Raw genomic sequence first — 22343 nt, 5'->3', positions numbered from 1 at the left:
ATTCCATTTGAGCCAGCATAATCTTTATTTAAAAATAGCATTTTTATTATATAAAAGTGTAAAAATCCAGCAAAACCAGAAATACCAAAATATATTTTCCTAGGCTTTCACATTTGTTGATTTTTATTCAAAATCTCTTTTTCAATACAATTTACAACCTCATCCCCATTTGCAGTCTGATTATACAAGTGCTAAGTAGCAGAAAGATCTAGAATAAATACATCAAAAAGAAGAGGCAAAGCTGTGAAACTAAGCTGCATGCAACAGGTCTATGAGGGCAGGGGAAAGTGTCTGGGAGATAGAGGGAGATAAAACAGTTAAGACACAGTAACTGGAAGGTTTTAGCATAAGTTCTTTCAGTCGTCCTTGTCTTTTGCTCCATGTTTAAGGATACGGGTGAACTCGATGTAATTGAAATTTCCCTTTTTGTCAATCGGTGCCTCCCTGTACAGCTCATCCACTTCCTCGTCTGTAAATCGATCTCCCATGGTTGTCAGCAGCTCTCGCAGGTAATCTTCCTGAATGGTGCCTGGAAGGCAGAAGAGAGAAGGGAGTCATGAATATTTCCTGACATTTTAATGGTCCATTTCTAAACTGGGTCAATCTTATAAAATATTTCTGAATATCCATATTCACATGAACAAATTAAATGAGTAAACTAAGAAAACATGCAACTATTTTTTTTTTTTAATAGAGGCATGTTTTATTTATTTATTTGTTTGTTTGTTTGTTTTGTTTATACATGCACTGGGTACAGTCAGAAGCGCGGGAGGGTGAGAGAATTCACCAGAGCCAGAGCGGGGAGCAGAGCAGGCAGAAGGACCGAAGTACACTGCTGAGGGGAGCAGCGGGAGGCAGGAGAGGTCTGCGCGCCATGTGGGGCCCTCCTCAGGTAGCCGGGGAGCAGCCGGGGATAGAACCGGCGCCGCAGAGGCCGCGGGCAGCTTCGCAACCCAGCGCTCAACCACTGCGCCACCGGGAGGCCCGAAAACATGCAACAATGGTGTTATGATGTTCACTTACTTTTAGTGTTCTTTACTAATATTAGATTACATTTTGTAAAAACTCATTAATAATTTATACGTTTGGGCCTCCCTGGTGGCGCAGGGGTTAAAGACAGTGCTATCAAGCTATTACCAGCCACTGCAGCATGAGTTCGATCTCCACCCCACCAGGGAGCAACCCACATGGCGCAGCAGACCTCTCCTGACTCACTCGCTGCTGCCCTCAGCAGTGTCTTTTAGTAGATCTAACTGTTCTGCTCCCCACTCTCTCTGGTGAATCTTCTTACTCTCCACACTCCTCTGGCTTACACTCCAGTTCTTGTATGCATAAATAAATAAATCTTTAAAATAAATAAATAAATAAATTGTATGCTTGCAAAATTAATCTGACACAAGCGTTTTCCATAGGAAGAAAAAAAACCCTGAATTTCAGACATTTTTAAGGGAATGGGAAGCAGCCCACTCAAAAAAGGGTAGTGTTGTCAAGAGCAATTGTGCAAGAAGAATGGTATATTTTAAAGGTAGAGATGGGGACAGGAGGGTGCAAGGTATATCTGAGGAGTGGTGTGGGCATCTCAGTTGAGGGCTGATAGAAAAGGAAAAAAGTAAGAAAAGTGACTAGTTAGACTTTACACATTTTAAAATGAGAAAAAACTAGGATTGTCAATGTTGATATTATCTATCCTTTTTGGTGAGATTAAACATTTCTTGAAAAAGCAGTTTTTAATATCTAAGAAATGCTATTTAAGGGACAATTCCCCCTTTGGCCTTCAGGGAGCTCGGAACTAAATTCAAATATTAACAGCACAAACTTTATGACCCACATACCTGTGTCCTAGCTATTTTGTTACACTGTCCTGTTGTAAATAATAGTTTCCCATTATCCCTTTTTTAAAAATTTATATTTTACCATGTTTTCATTTCCTAAAAAGTATTTTTACAAAGCTATGGAATGAGGTTGAAGATAGGGCACTTACCAGTAGCTTCTTCATCAAAGCAAGCAAAAGCATTTCTGATCACATCTTCTGGATCTGTGCCATTTAACTTCTCACCAAACATCGTGAGGAACATGGTGAAATTTATGGGCCCTGGAGCCTCATTCATCATGGCATCAAGGTATGCATCTGTTGGATTCTTCCCTGTAAGATTTCATATTTTAACATTTAAGGACAAAGAATTTTTTTTTTTAAAGATTTATTTATACAAGAACTGGGGTACAGGCCAGATGCACAGGAGGGTGAGAGGATTCACCAGAGACAGAGAGGGGAACAGAACAGGCAGACTGATGAAATACACTGCTGAAAGGAGCAGCAGGCGAGACAGGAGAGGTCTGCTTCGCCATGTGGGACCCTCTCGGCCAGCCGGGATCCAACCAGCGCTGCAGAGGCTGCGTACAGCTTCACAGCGCGGCGCTCAACACCTGTGCCATCAGGGAAGGCCCAAGGACAAAGAATTTTAAGAAGCAATTATTTTGTTATTGCTTCTACGGGTTATTATAACCCATAGGCCACCAGGGAGGATCTGAAATTAATTTTTCATTTAACTTACTTTAAGAACATTTAAAAATCACAACTTTTGACAATTTAGAAAATCTGATATATTACAAAAATGCATTTGGGGCTGATTTGAATATTGTTCATTCACAGATAACTTTATGCAACTTTTCCTTCACAATTTTTAATTAAAACAAAACAAATACTTGAAACTAAGTACTAGGTAATACCACATTATTACATCTTAAAATAGTGATAACATTAAAGGTCCAATGGAGATAATTTTAATGCCAGTTATTCAAAATATCTAAATATTTATATTTTCAATTGTAGTACAATTGCTTAGGAATTGGTATGCTTTAAGTTTTTCATTTATAAGTTGGTCATTTAAAACTATCAAGTTAGATTAGATTTGTAGCTCCTTTTGAACAATGTCATGAACTATTCAGCTGCCAAATATAACCCTAAACACTGTTTACGTGTTTGTGTCACTGAAATGTAGTCTTGTTTAGTATTGTTTGTAATAGGAAATCTTAACCTAGTTTCAACTGAAACACTTCTCTCTCTTCTAATATGGTGGTAAGGGAACACCCTCACTTGCTCCTTCCCTTGAAGTTGGAAGAAATCCCCACGGAGAGACCACACATGTTGGGAGTTAATAAACAGCTCCTCCCCGTCCAAGCATTTTTGAGGCCCTGTATGTGGGGAAAGCATCATTGAAGAAAGGGTCTGGATCAGTGGGCTGCAGTGGGATCCAGTTCTGCCATTTGTTGTGTGACTTGGGGGAATGTGGCCACTATCCCGGGTTTTCTTTCATGATCAGTAAATTGAACTGGTTGAACCCCTTCAACATTAACCTTGTATGATTCTACATGAAAAGAACATGTATAAGTTAAATAGCCGTATCTAAGAGAACATCTCAATATTACAGTCAACCCAGTGCTAATGATAGCCAAATCTAGAATTATGGTTCATATGTAACTTTTAATTCTGGGAATTTAGGTAAAATGTAAATGCCAAGCTGGTATGTCTTATTGCATTACACTCGTCACTATACCAACTCAACATTAACAATACAAAAGTTAATCTAAAAAACTTTCAAAAATCATGGAATAAGTGAAAATAGCTAAAAGATCGAATTTTTTTTTTTTAATAGAGGCATGTTTTATTTATTTATTTATTTGTTTGTTTGTTTTGTTTATACATGCACTGGGTACAGTCAGAAGCGCGGAAGGGTGAGAGAATTCACCAGAGCCAGAGCGGGGAGCAGAGCAGGCAGAAGGACCGAAGTACACTGCTGAGGGGAGCAGCGGGCGGCAGGCGAGGTCTGCGCGCCATGTGGGACCCTCCTTCGGTGGCCGGGGAGCAGCCAGGGATCAAACCGGTGCTGCAGAGGCCGCGGGCAGCTTCGCAACCCAGCGCTCCGCTGTGCCACCGGGGAGGCCCAAGATCGAATTTCTTCTTCATTTTTAACACCTCTCTCTTGCAGCAAATTTTAAAACCCAAAAGAGTAGCCCAAAGGTGCCAAGAGAACATGGGTACACAAAGCACACAGATGTACAGTGAACTGGTTTAAGCTATGCCCTATATTGGATGCCCACTCCAATACAGGCATCCAATATAATTATTCCCCAAAAAGGAAGATGCAAAGTCGTTATCTTAGTCTACCATCATTCATACATCTAACAAAAATTTACTTGGGCAGGATACAGTTTTGAGGGCTCAATCTTTGGAATACAACTAAATCCCTCAATTTTCCTCAGTGGCTTTCTTCAGTAGTGACTTGCCCAAAAGGGTTCACTTAGCTTATTCTGAGTGTGAAAAACAAAAGGACGCATTCTACTTGCAAGTCAACAAATTAGATTAGTATCTTGAAACAACTCTCACTCCAATAAAAGAAATATGGCAAAATGTTAAAAATTGATGAATCTGGGTAAAGGATGTACCTGCTCTCCTTACACAGTTCTTTCAACCTTATTTAGTTGCAAAAATTGCAAAATAATATATTCAAAGAACAAAAAAGATAAAGGAATAAAAGCTAGCCGGTTGTGGTTACTAAAAGGGAGAAAAAAGTCCTTTCTCTTAATTCTCTGGCCCTTGAACTGCCCTTTCTGGCTAACAATCAAGCACAAGAACACTCCAGAATACAGAGCCTAACTGCAGGCGTCTCCCTGCCTAAAGCCCCTTTGCCAGACCAGTCACTTTGGCCTATCTAGAATTCAAATACTAGCCATTCCTTTCTTCCCAAGTGTAAAATCAGTGTTCAGATGGGGGACAACATGGGGACGGAACATGGAGTACCTAACTTCCTTTCCTTCTTTTTAGATCAAAATAAACAAGAATAAATCCAGACAATAAATAATAAATGAATACTCATCTAACCAAAACCACAAAGAGCAGATTTCTTGCTTTAAATCTGATATCTATTTTGTTTTCTTTAGTTACAAAAAAAAGTATAAATCAAATTGTGAATATCCTTGTTCATATTTCTAGTAGCACTGCATTTATTCCCCCGGAGACAATCATTATTATTAGTCCTATTAATAATCTATTCTCAATCTTTATTATTTACTATACTATTAGTTATGCTTTTTATTTGAAAATCGAACTGCCTGCTATCCCCTGGCTTTTCACCTAACAAAAGTGTACTATTTAGCTAATGGCAAAAGATGCCTGCTTGGCCACAGTATCTGCCAGGTCCCCACTCCTGCAGGTTTATCCTCTTATAGCTGGTCAATCTCTAATATGATACTTCCCAACCAGATAGCTCTCAACAGACCTCTGAGACAAGAAGAGGTATATTTGTATATTTGTCTATATGTATTTATATATTTGTCTATCACATAAAAAAAGATTCATAGAGTGCTGAATTTTTATTTTGGGGAGTAAGTATATAAAGAATATATAAAAAAAACTGAATTCAATATTACAAGGATTATATATCACAATCAAGTAGAATTTACTCCAGGAATACAAGAATGGCTTAATATATTTAATATATAAATATGAAACTTATAAAAAATTATAAAAACCTTCAAATAGCAAAAGCAATCCTGAGAAATAAGGAAATGAAGGCATTACAAGTCCTGACTTTAAACTATGCTACAAAGAAACAGTAATTAAAACAATATGGCAGGGCCTCCCTGGTGGCACAAGGGGTTAAGACACAGCACTATGCAGCGATTTGCAGCCACTGCATCACAAGTTCAATCCCTGGCCAGGTAGGTGACCTACATGGCACAGAAGACCTCTCCTGATTTGCCCGCTGCTCCCCTCAGCAGTGTATTTCAGTCAATCCGCCTATTCTGTTCCCAACTCCGTCTCTGGTGGTGAATCCTCTCACACCCCGGTTCCTTTTTTTTTTTTTTTTTTTTGTGGTTTATTCTCTGCATGGTCCTTTTTAACCTTCAGAAAACTTTATTAATTCCAAGGCAACAAAACATATTCATATACAATTTCCTTTGAGCACTGGTTCTAAAGACAGAAATCAAACCACACAATTTCAATTGAAGAAAGGCAATTTTGCTAACCTGTGCTGATTTATATTACATATAAAAATGTCTCTCTTAAAGCTTCATAGTTTTTTTCAATGAAAACATTTACCATGTAGTATAGTTTAAGTTTTTGCACACAATGCCTGCACTTGGTTGATTTTTGGAAGTTAGTTTTGTTAGTAGCATTCACCTTTGAATTATTTCCCCTGGCTGAATGGGACTAGTAAAGAACATAGTACTTTATGTTTTAATTTCTTGATACTACAATTATAATTTAAATCTTCACAAGAGAGTTTCTTCAGTAATTGTTCATAGTGTATGAAATGCTCTAAGTGGATGGTAAATATATTTAAGAAAAGCAGTATTCCTTTGGTTCATAAAAAAATAAAATCTATCCATCATTTATTCGTAACTAGTTACCATAGAACATGCTAGTCACGAAGCACACAGGAGATGGTAATTCAGCTGATGGTTAAACATCTGTGCAGTTAGTTACATATAAAATTTCTTAAAAAAGCAAACAAACAAAAACAATGATATTGGCATGAAAACAGACACAAGAATCAATGGAACAGAACTGAAAGCTCAAATAAATCCACATATATGTATATACCAACATGTACTTTATGATAAAGCAGTCATGACCATACCAAAGAGGAAAAAAGAGCCTCATACTAGGTAGCAGGAAATGGTACTAGGAAAACCAGAAAGTCACACATAAAAGAATGAAATTGGATCATTCTTTAATTCCAAGCACAAAAATAAATTACAAATGAATTAAAAGATTTAGATACAAGATCTGCAACAAAAAAATAAATAGAAGAAAACATTGGCAATATGTCCAATGACATCAACAATAAGTATGTTTTTGGAGTCTCAAACCCTACAGTAAGGGAAGTAAAGCAAATATAAGCAATTGTGATTCCTGAAAATTAAAAAGCTTTGCTTCCATGACAATGGCACATATTTAAAAAAAAAAATCTACAAGTGCTAGAAAGGTGTGGAGATAGGGGAATCCTTTTACACTGTTGGTGGGAATGTAAACTGAAACACCATATGGATTTACCTTAAAAAGCTAAAAAAATGGAAATACTGCATGACCCAGCAATTCCACTCTTGAGTAGCTATCCAAAGAATGTGAGACCATCAACTCAAAAAACTATATGCTCTACAAGGTTTACTGCAGCATTATTTACATAGCTAGAAACTGAAAGCAACCTAAATGCCCATCAATAGATGACTGGATCAAGATGTAGTATATATGCACTATAGAATACTAGTTAGCCATAAGGAAAGATGGAATGTTGCCATTTACAGCAAAATGGAAGTTCAAGGGAATTATGTGTAGTAAGGTACATCAAAATGACTAAGACAAGTATACATTACAAAGTAAATGATTCAACCAAGTAAAATACTTATAAATATAGTTTCTAAAGTTAGGATTTCAAGAAGGGGAAGGAAAAAAGGGTCAAAGAGGATATACAGGTCAAAGGCATTGGGGAAAAAAACTGAAACAACAAAAACAAATTTCAAAAGGTCAAGGCATGAAAGGGAACACCATTATAATTTCTATTCTCCAGCAAGAGCTTAGGAATAAATTGCTTTATATCTTGATATTACTCAGAATGTGGAGAGCTCCTTGATTCTCCAAATGTTTTTGAAGCCATGCAATTATATTTTAAATGTATATATATATATAAAAAAAAAAGAAGTCTACCTAGAGAAGCAAGCATGTCATGCAAATCTTCCTTGTCAATGAAACCATCTCTGTTCTGATCAATCATGTTGAAGGCCTCTTTGAATTCCTGAATCTGTGACTGGTCAAACATGGCAAATACATTAGATGTAGCGCGCTGGGGGCGCTTCTTGGTGGTCTTGGTCTTTGCTTTTTTGCTCGACATGGTGGCTATTTAATTCTGGAGTTAAAAAGAAAGAAACATAAAATTAAAAATAATGCATAAAACAGAAAGCAAAAAGAGAGCACATGACACCAAAACTTAGTGAGTAAAAATATCTTAATGTAGAATAATTACTTCATTTGGTGGGAATAAATACATATTCAAATTTTATTTTCAATGTGAAAATTAAATGGCTAGAAAAAATCAGTTTTGAAAAAAATTTAAAAATAATAGAAACTATTATGTAGCTTTCCCTCAAATTTCATGATACCCACTTTTATTAAATGGGATTAATTTTAAAATATGTAACAAGGGCTCCGACATCTTATTTTCGAAGGACTGTCCCATTTAATCCTCACAATTCTACACAGTAGGTACTGTTTTTATCCCTATTTAGTACTTGTATTGCATAACCTCTTTGAACCTTTTTTTTTTTTTTCACTAGCAAAACTCAATTATCTATTTCAATGCAAGTGAGAATTACACAGGTAACATATGCAAAGACTAACAAAATCATTGTATGGCACATGTTCAGAAGGCTTTTATCTTAAAAAAAAAAAAGTCATCAAAACCTAAGCTTGTATTCCTTCTAACTATACCCTCTTTCTGAACCCTCTTCCTTGACGATTTTTAGAACAGTTATCTAATACTTCAAATACTTAACTGTTTCCATTTTTTCACCTTCCTTCTTACTCCTCAATTTCTCTGTAATATGACTGTAGTGGCAGCCTCCAGTACCCTACTGAATGCCATCAATAATTTAAATGTCAAACAGAATGGATACTTTTTATATGCAGTTTTAAATGATACAAACATACCACAAAAAAACTATCAGATTTGAAGTCTTCACACAGAACCTTAGTTCTACCATCACTAGCTATATATAGCCTCAGAAAACCCATGGACACAAGATAATTCTTATTCAATCTTCACAATTGCTTTATGAGATTGGGTACTATCCTAAGTTTAAAAATAATGGCCTTTGTGCAGTAAAGAACTTAATATTACCCAAAGAAGACTGGTCTTTGCCCTTGGCTCCTGGAAGTTAATCTCCAAGCCTTTGGAATGTCCTTCCTCTTATCTGGGGTTTTGGATAAAATGAGATAATCTAACAATGTGATTTATCATGGGATTTTGGCTCACATGTTATCAGTATAACCTCTAGAGGGCCCGGACTGAGGCTAATCATGGGGTAGTCAACAGTACCGTTGTTATAGAGCCCCAATAAAAAGTACAGATATCATGAATTGAGTGAGTTTCCATGGTAGGTAATACTCTGTGCTTATTGCCATGTCCAGCTTCCAGAAAGAATACCGCTGTGCATGTGACTCCCCTGGGAGAGGACAACAGGAAACTGCATTTGGAACCCTTTGCACTCTGCCACATGTGTTTCTTCCCTTGGCTGATTTTGAGTCCTTTTACTAAAATAAACCAAAAACCATGGGCATAGCAGCTTTCAGTGAGTTCTGTGAGTCTTTGGGAATTACTGAATCTGAGGATCATCTCGGGGGCCCCAATTTGAATTGGTATTAGAAATGAGGGTGGAAATGGGGCCTGTCTGTTCTTTAACTCTACTGCCTCCCTAGTGTGAGAGCAGGTGACTAGCTGGGGCAGCTGAAAAATGAACCATAGCTGTATCAAACAATAAAGCCGAAGAGAAATGGTCCCCAAACCACCATCCTCTCTCTCCTTACTTATGAGATAAGTACCTCAGCTTGCTCCACTTTTTTAATTCCCCCTCACTTTTCAACCCACCACAGTCTGGCTTTCTTTTCTCTACTACAACTGCTTTCAAAGTGTCAAATAGCCTCAATCTTCTTGGACCATTCAGCTATATTTGACCCTGTTATTGCTTTTTCTTCAGAGACTTAATAACTCTTGTCCTTAATGAACTGTAAAAGGAAAAATGCATTGTCCCAATGGAAAGACAGTACAACGTTCTCATCCTTGCAGACCTTACACAATCAACATGTTGAACACTGATTCCATTATCTTTCTCCTCCCAAACTTTCTCATCTTCCTATTTCCTCTCAATTACTGGCACCATCATCAACCCACTTAGCAAACCAGTAATCTAGAAGTCATCACCAACTGCTTCCTGTCCCTGATGAATAAAGACCTACCTCTTAAATATTTCTCAGACTTGTTCATCTTTCTCATTCCTCTGCCACACCCAAAACTGGGAACTCATCATCTCTTTGTCTAGATTCCTCCTTGCTGCTTGGTCAACTCTAAACTACCTTTTATATACCTGCCAGGAGTGTCTAAATCATAAATACAACCTTATCAATTTAAAAAAAAATCTTTGGTTCTTCACTGCACAAAGGACAAAGTGTAAGTTCTTAAGCATGGTACGTAAGGTCTTCCTTTCCCAACTCTAGAATTATCTTTCCAGCCCTTCTCTAGCCATACTCGGTTTTGTACTTTTCCCTCTGCAACATCAACTGTGCCTATGCCCTGGTGCACCCTGCAGTTTGACTTTGTGTACTTTTGCTCATGCTGTTTTCCAGCAGAGTCCTGACTCACTTTTCTACCTTAGGACCAAAGAGAGAATTAAGATCTATTCAACTTATGGCACCACAACAAGTAGGATTTATTCCAGGGACACAAGGATGGTTCAACATCCAAAAATCAATCAATGTTACCCAACACAACAACAAAAAGAAATATATAAAAACCATATGATAATATCAATAGATGCTGAAAAAGCTTTCGACAAAGCTTTATGATTTATGATAAAGGCCCTTGAAATTCTTGGGATACAAGGAACATACCTCAACATCATAAAGGCCATATATGACAAGCCCATAGCCAGTATCATTCTCAATAGTGAAAAGCTGAAAGCATTTTCATTAAGATCTGGAACAAGACACGGATGTCCACTCTCACCACTGTTTTTCAATGTGATACTGGAATTCCTAGCCAGAGCAATAAGACAAGAGAAGGACAAGAATCCAAATAGGGAAGGAAGAAGTAAAATTATCACTATTCGCAGATGATAACATACACAGAGAACTCCAAGAACTCCACAGAAAAACTAATCAAACTAATCAATCAGCTTAATAAAGTGGCAGGATATAAAAACAACACGCAAAAATTAGTAGCTTTTCTATACACAAACAATAAATCTGAAGAAGAAGAAATAAAAAAAAAACCCATCCCTTTTATTATTGAAACAAAAAAAATCAAATACTTAGGAATAAACACTGTTCAAAGAAATAGAAGAAGACACAAAGACATCCCCTGCTCATGGATTGGAAGAATTAACATTATCAAAATGGCCATCCTACCAAAAACAATTTACAGATTCAATGCTATTCCAATCAAAATTTCAATGACATTCTTCAAAGAAATAGAACAATTATTGATGAAATTCATATGGAATCACCAAAAACCCCAAAGAGACAAAGCTCTCCTGAAAAAAAAGGGAATGGAGGCACCACACTCCCAAACTTCAAACTATACTACAAAGCCATAATCATCAAAACTGCATGGTATTAGAACAAGAACAGACACACGGACCAATGGAACTGAATAGAAAATCTAGAAATAAACCCACAGATTTATGGTCAACTAATCTTTGACAAAGGAGCAAAGAATATGCACTGGAGCAAAGAAAGTTTGTTCAATAAATGGTGCTGGGAAAACTGGGTCGCTATATGCAGAAGAATGAAGCCTGACTGCTACTTCATACCATGCACAAAAACCAACTCAAAATAGATTAAAGAACAGACATAAGACCTGAAACCATAAAATACATAGAAGGAAATATAGGTGAAACACTAGATGACATGCACCTCAAAAACATCTTTACAGACACATCACCTAAAGCAGTGATAGTGAAGGCAAAAATCAACAACTGGGACTACATCAAATTAAAGAGCTTCTGCACAGCAAAAGAGACAATAACCAAAACAAAGAGAAACCCCACCAACTGGGAGAAAATTTTTGCACCCAACACTAATGATAAAGGTCTGATCACAAAAATCTACAAAGAGCTGATGAGACTCAACAAAAACAAAGAAAATAATCCAGTCAAAAAATGGGCAGAAGAGCTAAAAGAAACTTCTCCAAAAAGGAAATGCAAATGGCCAACAGGCATATGAAAAAATGTTCAACATCACTTGTAATCAGGGAAATGCAAATCAAAACTACAGTGAGATGCCATCTTATACCAGTGAGATTGGCACATATTAAAAAAACTAGCAACAACAAATGTTGGCGAGGGTGTGGAGAAAAAGGAACTCTCCTGCACTGCTGGTGGGAGTGCAAACTGGTCCAACCACTATGGAGAACTGTGTGGAAAGTCCTCAACCTACTAAAAACAGAGCTTCCATTTGATCCAGCAATTCCACTCCTAGGTATTTACCCAAATGACACAGAAACAGTAATTCCAAAGGGCACCTGCACCCCTATGTTTATAGCAGCACTATTTACAATAGCTAAGCTATTGAAACAACCCAAATGCCCAAAAATAGATGACTGGATCAAGACGATGTGGTACATATAAACAATGGACTATTACTCAGCATTCAGAAAAGATAAACACATGCAGTTTGCTGCAACATGGATGGAGCCGGAAGGGATCATGCTCAGTGAAATAAGCCAGAAAGAAAAAGAAAAATACCTGATGGTCTCACTCATAGCAGGAATTTAGAAAACCTAAATAAGGGACCAGGAAAAAGACTAATCAATACAAAGTGAAAATCAAAATCAACAAGCAACTCTAAACCAGAGACACACTATTGGGGGTGGGGGGTGGAAGGGGAGAGGAAGGATTGGGGTCAGAATAAAGGGGGGTGCAATTGTATGGGGAATATAACCAAAATGAAAATGCATACATTGTACAAAAATGAAAAATGATGTAAGAATTATATATATATATATATATATATATATATATAAAAAATCTATTCAACTTATGGTAACTACCATTTACTGGGTGATCCATGTGCTAGGTACTTTATGTGCATCAAATTTAAGATGTCTGCTTTTAAAATGAAACTGAAGATTAGAGATATTAAATAACTGTCCCAAGATCACCTAGTGACATAAGATTCAAAATCCATTTGTTGAAAGTTATTTCTATCTATAGATTTCCTACTTTGTACTAATATTCTTCTAGTTATTTTCATTTTACTACAAATTTTTTTTAAAGTTCAATCCTACACAAAATGGGTTTTCAAAAAAAAATCAAAGTATACAGGGAAAATCAATGTGCAGAATAGAATAGCATTGTGGATTGAGACGAGAATAAAATATAAATGGCACTCCATGGAGTGAAGCATTGCAGCAGCCAGGTTTAATCAGGTTTAGCAGCCAGGTTTAAGGTTGTCAGTATTTTCTTTCAGTTTGTAGTCCTTGTTTGACATGCGAGGTAAAGACTTGAAACTGAGCTAGCATTGGTAAATTACTGTCTTACCTATAAATGTTAAAGTCAAACTCTACCCTCACAGTTACAGAAAATATCCATATAGAATACAGCATATAATATAAGAAATAACCTTCAATTAAAGTAAAAACTTAAAAATAAAAAATTTTCATTCTATCTTCAATTTTTTTATTATTTTTGTTAATTTCTAACATAGAATGAACTAAAAGGATATATGTAGTGTTCACAGAGGTTACAAGAAGGGTAGGGGTGTAGGAATACCAGTATTACAGATGGCCGTGATTTGGATGAAAATCCAAATATTTGCAAAATCACCCACAAAACTGATATGAAATCAAAACATGGGTACTATAACTGTTAATAAGCAGAAACTGCCTGTGAATTTCATCAGTCTATATGGCTTCATTGGAAGCCTAGATGCTCATGGGGAAAATTCTGTCAGCTCCTATAACCTACTCAATATTCCTTTAAAACCTTTTTTTTTTTTTAGTATTTTTTAAACAGATCAATTTTTTTTTATTCTTAATGACATAAGGAGAAATCTCACAACCATACTAAAAATTCCAACTAGACTCAACAGGAATTAAGTATTTGTATGGCAAGTCCCAGCCTTCCATTCCTGTCCAGTGCATGGACAGGTACACCACACACACTCACTTAGGCTGTGCCAGGACACCCTCTTCAGGGGGTTTCTGGACTAACTGTCCTGCTTGTGGAATTGAGGTAAACTAGCTTACTGTACTAAGAGGATCTATCCTATGTAAGGTATAAGTAGAAGCTTGATTTCTACACTCATGCCCCATCCCCACGCCCTCCCATCCTACCAGGTATTTGGGGTTTAATGTGCAGGCCCTTACTCAGGCCCTTAATCAGTTCTACACACAGTTTGATATTAGTAGAGCTCTTTTTAGGGTTGGGGAGGCACAGTCCCCTGACAAAACACATTCAACCTCACTCACAAAGGGGGAGGTGGACTAGTCACATCTATATCACATTGTTTATAAAATAAGTTACATTTTATATAATGTGTCCAGAAGGAGCTCTAGTCCCTCAAGAAAACTGCCTGGGGCAGCATTTGAACTTAACTATGTAGCTAATTCCTATACTTAACCACCTCAAGGAATTTAAAAGGCAATTTAGATTAAATACAAAATCAATTTTTATTTTGTTAAAAAATGATGAAATGTTTTCTTCTTTTAATTTAGATACACATTCCTATTTTTCCTAAAGAGAATGGGCATGGCAGCAAGGCTCTTGGGACTGGGGTATGAGATTTGGAACAAAGGAAAAGGGGAAGGGTCGTACTGAAGAAAAACAAGTAAGAATTTTAAAGTAAGGTCCATTAACTTATATATAAGTTTCTGATATATACTAGAGGTGGTGGGGCCTCCAGTCAGGCAAGGAAACAGCAGAAGGAAGAGGTCTTCTCCCTCCTTGGCCCTGTCTTCCAGGGTTGCCAGTCCTTAAAACACCATTTGAAAATCAGGGAGTCAGCATTTGCGGCTGTGAAGAGGTGCTACTTTCCACATTCAAGAGCCAGGCCCCAGAAACTTAAAACAGTTAAGTCCAGCACTACCTACATGCTGCCACTCATTCAGTTCAATTCTTCCTCCAAACTTGTTTGAAAAGCAGTAGATGTGAGCATCTGACAGGGTGACACAGGACAAAGCTCTAAATATACAGTCCTGGAGAGAAAGATGAGCTCACTGAGACCAGTGGGGAAGATGGGTAAGGAGGCAGCAGAAAGCAGCAGCTTCCCACTCCTGGAGCAAGGTGTCACCCTAGGCCCTGCCAGGCTGGTAACAGTCTTGAGTCACCTACCTTTTAGGGGCCAAACTGGCTGAGAGACTTGGGACAAAACACTGCCTCAAACTTGGCAGGAGGAAGGGAATAGCAGGAGTAGTACCCACTGGGGTCTCCAAGGCAAAGTTAGATTCAAGGTCACTTGAAAAGGAATAAATCCTACAGAAGCAATGAGGAGACAAACAGCAAGAATTGGGGAAACAGTCCTCTAAATGGACAAGAGAACTTTCTACAGCCAAGCAAAGCTTTAGAGATAATCCATTCCCCTCAAATCCATCAAATGCACACCAGAGATGCAAGTGGACAAAGGGCTGCACCTGCTACTCTCCAGCAAGGATGAGGGGGGTGAGGAGGCAGGAAGGGAGGCCGCCTTATACTAAACAAGAATCAGGGAAGTAAATGGATGATGTTACAGGTGTTTTGTTCTCTCCAGCCTCACTATGGAACTGTTCAAGTAAAGGATCAAGTTTTTGTTTCTCTCTCCCCCTCAAGAAGTCTTGAGGCTTCTGCTCCCTGGAGGAAGAGGGAAAGGCCCCCAGAAATGCCACTACTTCCCTGGTGGCTGAAGCCAGAGGTCTGGGATAGGTTGGTTTGATGGGACTATAAAGGTCAGAAGCTCTTCCTAGCAGATACTAAGGTCCTGATCTGGGCATGGAGTGGTGGTGAGTGGGGGTGGGAGGAAGGTAGTTGGGGATGGGGTACAGCAGGGTATAAAGGCTATTTCTTGTGAGTGTGCTGCCTCCAGGCCTGCAGTCGCTGTTGAGTCCCTGGAGTCTTACATCCTGCACCAACAGAAAATGAAGGGGTGGCTGATCTGAAAGATCTGACTCCAGCAAAGCCTTGGCTGGGTGTTGAGGATGCCCCAAAGGAGAGATTGTTGTCTGATGTGCCCACTCCAGAAGGGGTGTCCTGACCAAAGGTGGGTGTGGTGCCTCTGAACACAGGTTATTTTTCTCAACAGTGTTAACCACATTGATGGCAAAGGGTGTGCTCTGGCTGGGTGTAACCAAGGTGCTCTGACTAAAGCCTCCCCCAAATGAGGTTGCACTGCGACTAGTCCCACTCTGTCCTGTTTCAAAGCAGAAAGTCCCAGAGATGGAGCTGGTGCCTGAGGTAGCCATACTGATCCCAAAGTCCCCCACTGGCAGTTGGGGCTGCAGAGGCCCCAAACACAAAGGGTGATGACAATGTGCTACTGAACAGTGAACTGGTCTCACTGCTGGCAGTTTGGATTGTAGCGCCAAAGTCAGAGGTGGAGGCTGCACCAATGGAGAAGGCAGCTGTGGTGCTGCCAAAGGCTGGCGCTGGAGTGGCAGCAGGAGCTGCGGCTGTAGAATTACCAAAAGTGAAAGAGCTGCTAAAGCTCAGGGCCCCTGCTGCTGCCCATCAGTGGCCCCATATGTGGGCTGGGGACTGGTTCCTGGATGTTCTGGGAGGGAGGGCTTAGTGCTTGAGCTAAAGGGAATGCTGAATGCTGGGGGTGGGGGTGGGGTGGGGTGGTGGTGCCCGTTAGTGTAGGCTGGCTGGCAGTGACTGGGGCTGAGATAGTCAGGGTGTTGCCAAAGCCACTGAAACCAGCAGTGCTGCTACTGTTAGATGTCTGAATGGCAGTGGGAAGGGGCTGGCCAAAGGTGGTGACTGCTGTTGAAGCAGGTATGGCAGGGGGAGTCCCAAAGAGAAAAGGCTGTGAAGAAGTGTGCTGGTCTCCCTGCTCATGGTGCTTGTCATGTTGCTCACACTAAAGGCACAAGCAGGTTTCAGGGCAAAATCTGCACATATGCTGGTTGTGGCCATGGAAACCACTGTAGAGGTGGCACTGGCCTGTCCAGTGAAGAGAGGGGTTCTTGTGGTAGTGGCTGGAGTAGCTGTTTGACTGAAAAAGGGAGCTGCCAAGGGCACAGACTTAAGTGGCCCCATGCTGTCAAAGATAGGATTGATAGTGAGAGGTGAGGTGCTGGGAGTCATGGGGAAGACAGAGTTGGAAGATGCTGCAGCTGTGGCCTTGGAAGGTCTGGATGGCAAGGTGTCTTCATTCTCACTTTTAGCTGGGGTCTCAAAGATGGGACTGAACCTGGGAGATGCTGCAGACACACCAGCAGTTGCAGCGGCAGAAGGATTAGAAGGTGAGGTACTTAGCATTCCAAACAGAATACTCTGCTTGGGGTGGGGGGGGGGTGAGGCAGTTAGATTTTGATGGAAGTCTCAGCCTGAGGGGTCAGAGGTGACTTGGTGTCAGTGACTGGTATGGAAGATTCAGGGGTCAGGCCCAAGAAAGTGACTGTGGATTTGTTGTCTAAAGAGACATTTGGAGGGGTTGGGAGGCCAGGAGTCTTCAGAGGCATATGAGCCTCAGGTGTTACTGCCATGCCAGCCGAGCCTGGGAAGGACGGGAGGCGCGGGGAATCATGCATGTTCTTCAAGCTCTCCGACAGTGGGTCAGTGCTTGGGGTAGGGAGGGTGTTGGGGGAAGAAGCAGTCCCAATAGCAGGTAGGGTAAAAAGCTGAGTGGTGTTATGTGGGTTCTCAGTGACAGCTCAAAGCTATATCAGTTCTATCCTCCAAGACTTGGTTAAGCCATCGCAATGAAGCTTTCCTTTCCAAGTCTAGGTCTTCCGATTGAATAACCAAGCTGGGGAGGTGGGGGCAGGGTCAGCTGGTCTCCTTGCCTGGAGGGCAGCAGCTGAACCTTCTGTTTACGCTGCCCAGAGCTTCCAGGTGTAGACGAGGAATTCTGTGAGTTCTGTTTCTTCCACATGGCTGTATCTGCAACCTTATCTCCCCAGGACACCTTCTCTATTACCAATGGAGTTGAAGAGCTAGAAGGATGAGAAATCTCTCCTCTTGTTTTCTTTGCTGGCATCTCTGGTACCTGGAAGTGGGATGAAGCTGTGCTAGAAAAGAGTGACGAACTGGTAGAGCTGTAAGAACTGGCAACAGTATTGTGGCTGGAGCTAGGGATACCACTTCTGTATGCACTTGCCCAGGAGCTCAAAGGAGGGGTGCAGGATCTCTTATTCAAGTGGTTATCTGAGCTCTGAGAGTTGAGACCTCTCTTCAGCGACCCAGGCGTAGGCACAAAAGCAGTAGGAACTCCACTGGCTATCAGGGGCTCAAATACTACATGGCCACTTCCACTGCTAGCAGGGTACCTTCTTGGTTTTCCTGGCCATTATCAAATATTTGCTCCTCTTCCTCCACCGACCTTTTATTCTTCTCTTTGAGAATACTCGATCCAGTCTCCTTTGCACATGGGCCTAGGGCATTACTCGATGGTGAGGGCAGAGGTGAGCTGACTATGCGCTCTGGTAGTAGAGAAGGAGTCAATCTATCAGGAGGAGCAATCCTTACTGTGACTGGGCTGCACACCATTCTGGAATTATGAGCAGACAGCACAGTCTTCTTGTGATAACCATTCCAGTACACTGTGGGAAGTATCCCCAGCAAGGAATACCGGGTCTGCTGGATTGGATACTGTCTTTGAGGAGTTATTACAAACCGATCTGGCAAAGTCTCACGATCCCAGTAGGAAGGGCTCCAAATGGGTGGAGGAGATGGGAGAGAGGGTGACTGTGGTAAGGGTGACAGTGAGAGTGTGCCGGCTGAGCAGTGGGGGTGGGTGTGCATGTGCGACGTCCAGGTCGCTCCCACAGGTCCCTGCCCTCCCCGGTCGGGGCAGGCAGCTGGGAGCTGGGCTTCCCGAGGTAACTACCCATGAGGAGCAATCCAGCAGGGTTGGTTTCCACTGGGGCAGAAACGCAGTCGTCAGAGATTTCCGTTTACTGCTGACTTGGCCGGAGGCGACGCGAGCAGTGTTTGCTGATGTACTGGCTGATTACAGAGTTCCGAAGCAGCCAGTACAGAGCGGTCAACCACCCGGCTCGCAGCTCTGTCCCCACCAGCCTGCATAGCCCCCACAGCCAGCTAGACCCAAAAGTCAGACAAAGACAAACCTTGAAAGCTGACCATAGTTCTGAGGCATTCCAGAAAGGAAGGGGAGGGAGAACAAGAAAGGGAGGGGTGAAAACACCAGGGGGAAGAGCACACTGGGCTTTGACTAAGGCTACCAGGAGGATGTGGCAGGTAGGATAGAGGAGAGGTCTGATGGAGGTGCTGAAATAACATGCAATCAACTGTAGCAGTGTAAACCTAGACCCCTAAGACATACTGTGATGTAAACCAACATTACTTGAATAACTATAACTTACAAAAAAAAACCTCACACCTACTGTTTGTGCTAGTGGAGAGAATCAAATAACTGGATATATGAGCAACAGTTTGAAAAACAACGACTATGAAGAAATTTAAAATATAATCGAGATAGAGTCTCCCTGGTGGCGCAAGGGGTTAAGACACAAAGTTTGATCCCCCAGTGGGCCAGGGAGAAGCAACCCACATGGCACAGCAGACCTCTCCTGACTGGCCCACTGCTCCCCTCAGCAGTGTACTTTGGCCAGTCTGCCTGTTCTGTTCCCCACTCTGTCTCTGGTGAATCCCCTCACTCCCCACACCTCTGGCCTGTACCCCAGCTCTTGTATGCATACATAAATCAATCTTAAAAAATATATAATCAAGATAAATACTCCCAACAATTAACCTCAAACTTAATTTTTTCTTATATTTTCCCTGTAGCATGTATTTTAATATTTATCATTTACAGTCTATACAATCATCTTTCTTTATCATGGGTTTTAGGATTTTCCCCGCTGACAGTAAATTTTCCAACTTCTGAACTCCCATATCATTTTGTTTTATCACAGTGAAATTTACATAAAGGAAAATGTAAAGCTCATACTAGAAGTGAGTTTTTGTAAATGGGTATACCTATATAACCACCACCCCAAACAATTTACAAATGTTAACATTACTCCAGAAAGATCCTTTTAAGTCAATTACCTTCTTCCATAGGCAATCATTGCTCAGATTTCTATCACAATACATTAGTTGTATCTATCTTTGAACACGAATTAGTTTATATGCTAAATACATGACTTTTTTCACTCAAATGTTTTTGAGATTCATTTATTTGTTGCATTCATCAGTGGTTCTTTTATTTACTGCCAAGTGGCATTTCATAACATGCCATTTACATGCACGTTTTTATGGCCTTGGCCTTTCTACCTTGGATTGCAGGATCTAGCAGAGCGCCTTACACAAGGCAGGTCATAAATAAATTCTAGGAAGTTGAATGCATATACATGCTTCCTTCCTATCACAGATAGAATTACATATACTTGACTTGTGTTCATTATAAAGGATCTGACTAATCAAATAAGGCTTTTAAAATGCATGGTTCATCATAAGTTCCACTGGACTCTTCCTCAAAACATCTTCAACAAAACTTACCCATTGTTCCATACCTTGAAGAAAAAATACTAATAAATAGCCAATACCTAATGCTAAACATGTGATAGGACTACTTTACGCATTTCATATGTATCAACATATTTAATCCTCACAATTTATGACAACAGGCACTATTAGTTCCATTTCTCAGATGAGGAAATTAAGGCAAATAGGATAAACAATTAACCTGCAGCCACAAAGCTGGAAAATGGTACAGCACATATCCAGGACTAGCCCCATATAGCCTGCATACAGGCTGGTGAAATCTCTGCCATGAAAATGTGGATAGTGAGTTGGGGGTAAGCAATGCCACACATAGCTAAAGTGTGGAACAAGGAAGGAAGAATCCTATCAGAGTTTCTGGCAGTGAAAATGACCCCTGGCTATCAGGTGTCTCCGAATCTTGGGAGAGAGGGACACCAAACCCCATTAAAGAGGCTCTAAATTCTATTATCTTTCTTTCTGTTATCTGTCAGCAACTCTCACCCAGTAATCTGTCCTTCAGTAGTGGTAGTTCATCTGGTTGAAACTCATTCTCATTAAAACATAAATGGCTAGTGAGTCAGCAAAGTTGTTTCATTCAACAGAACCTGAATAAAGAGCTGTGCCCTTAGTTATAAGGTCCAGGAGGATCTACCTAATGCTTACAGAGAAAAATGGTTGGCACTGAGTCTCCAAGTAACCTTGGGCAAATTACCTCACCTCTCTGGGTTTCAGTTTCCTTAATTATAAAATGAAATGGTTTCACAAGATAAACTACAAGGTTCTTTTTATTTAAAAAATGCTGTAATTCTATAATTCTCTTACCAATGGACCATTCTAAACCCATCGCAAGCAAAGACTGCCAAAGTAATCCCCGAAACACGCCTTTCTTCATTTTACTCCTTTAGTGAAAAATCCACAATGACTCTAATGCCTCTTACATAATCTTTTATTTCTCATCAAATTTTCACTAAAAGGCCCCTGCCTGCCCGCCGACCTACCTACCTATTCTTCTAGTATGCTTCACAGTTGTATTCCATTCAGGCTGGCTTCCCCACCACCTCCTTTCACACTACAAAATTCCCACCTTTTAAGCTTTCGGCCTTGGCCACCTTTTACCGCAGTTGCAGTCCGAGGTACTAAGTTCTCCCTCCTAGAAGTGAATCAAAAGCTTTCAATGAGGCCATGATTCTCTTTCGAGGAAACCTTTCTTGATTCACCTAAGGAAGAACCATGCACCAGGGGACTCCTATGCATCCCCACTTTGTGGGTACAGATCGTGCATCCGGGTCGAGACGGGCAGCTGGGGCGCCGGGGCGGTCCGGGGCCCCAGGTGTGTGAAGTCACCGGGTGACGCAGGGCGGCGCCGCGCTCCCGGGACCGGCCCCACTCCCCAGCGGGGCGTCTCCCCAGCCCGGGACTCCCGCTCTGCCCCTCCCGGCCCCGACGGCCCAGCCCGGCCCGGCCCGAGCCGGAGCTTCCTCGCTGACCCTCCGCGTCCAACCTGACAGGTCCCGCGGCCCCCGGCTCCCCCGGCCCGGTCGCGGGCACAGGACAGGAGGAGAGAGGACGGGGCCTGCTTCCAGGGCTGTCGCCACTCACCGCTGCCAGACACTAGAACGCGGGCTGGCCTGCGCGAGACGACGGGTGACGGCCGGGGCGCGGGGCTGCGGCGGACAGTGGTGGCGCCGGCACTTCCTGCCTCCGGCGCGGACCGGAAGGCGCGGCGGAAGCGGCGGCGGGTCCAAGTGCGGGCGGGGAGAGGGGTGCGCGCTACCCTCCCGCTCGGGAGCAAACGGAGAGCGCTGTGTTCACCGAGCAGCGGCTGGGGCCGATGGACACAGGCCGGGGTGAGGTGGCCCCGCCGTCCGCGCGCGCCCCTGCGGCCGCCCCCCCGCGGGGCGGCTAAACCCGCGGCCGCCCGGACCCCCCTC

At 41.4% G+C, this 22343-nt stretch overlaps 1 protein-coding gene and 1 pseudogene across 2 annotated transcripts; both read right to left on the bottom strand.

The window, feature by feature from the left end:
* On the bottom strand, positions 1–22106 carry LOC119243171 (myosin regulatory light chain 12B). 2 transcript variants are annotated; one of them, XM_037508785.2, is made up of 4 exons: positions 22012–22106; positions 7709–7907; positions 1982–2143; positions 1–529 (listed from the first exon to the last, which is right to left on the bottom strand). In XM_037508785.2, the coding sequence occupies exons 2-4, from the start codon at positions 7890–7892 to the stop codon at positions 357–359; spliced, it is 519 nt and encodes a 172-aa protein (XP_037364682.1). In that variant the 5' UTR covers positions 7893–7907; positions 22012–22106; the 3' UTR covers positions 1–356. The 2 variants fall into 2 exon arrangements, with proteins under 2 accessions (XP_037364682.1, XP_037364683.1); XM_037508786.2 differs by lacking the exon at positions 22012–22106 and adding an exon at positions 21497–21574.
* On the bottom strand, positions 15392–19638 carry LOC119243170 (nuclear envelope pore membrane protein POM 121C-like; annotated as a pseudogene).
* Positions 22107–22343: the final 237 nt, after the last annotated feature.

The sequence above is a fragment of the Talpa occidentalis genome, unplaced genomic scaffold (assembly GCF_014898055.3).
Source record: "Talpa occidentalis isolate TD23 unplaced genomic scaffold, MPIMG_talOcc4v2.1 talOcc4.13, whole genome shotgun sequence".
In the NCBI taxonomy this organism is placed as follows: Eukaryota; Metazoa; Chordata; class Mammalia; order Eulipotyphla; family Talpidae; genus Talpa; species Talpa occidentalis.
This window is presented reverse-complemented; position numbering and strand designations above follow the sequence as displayed.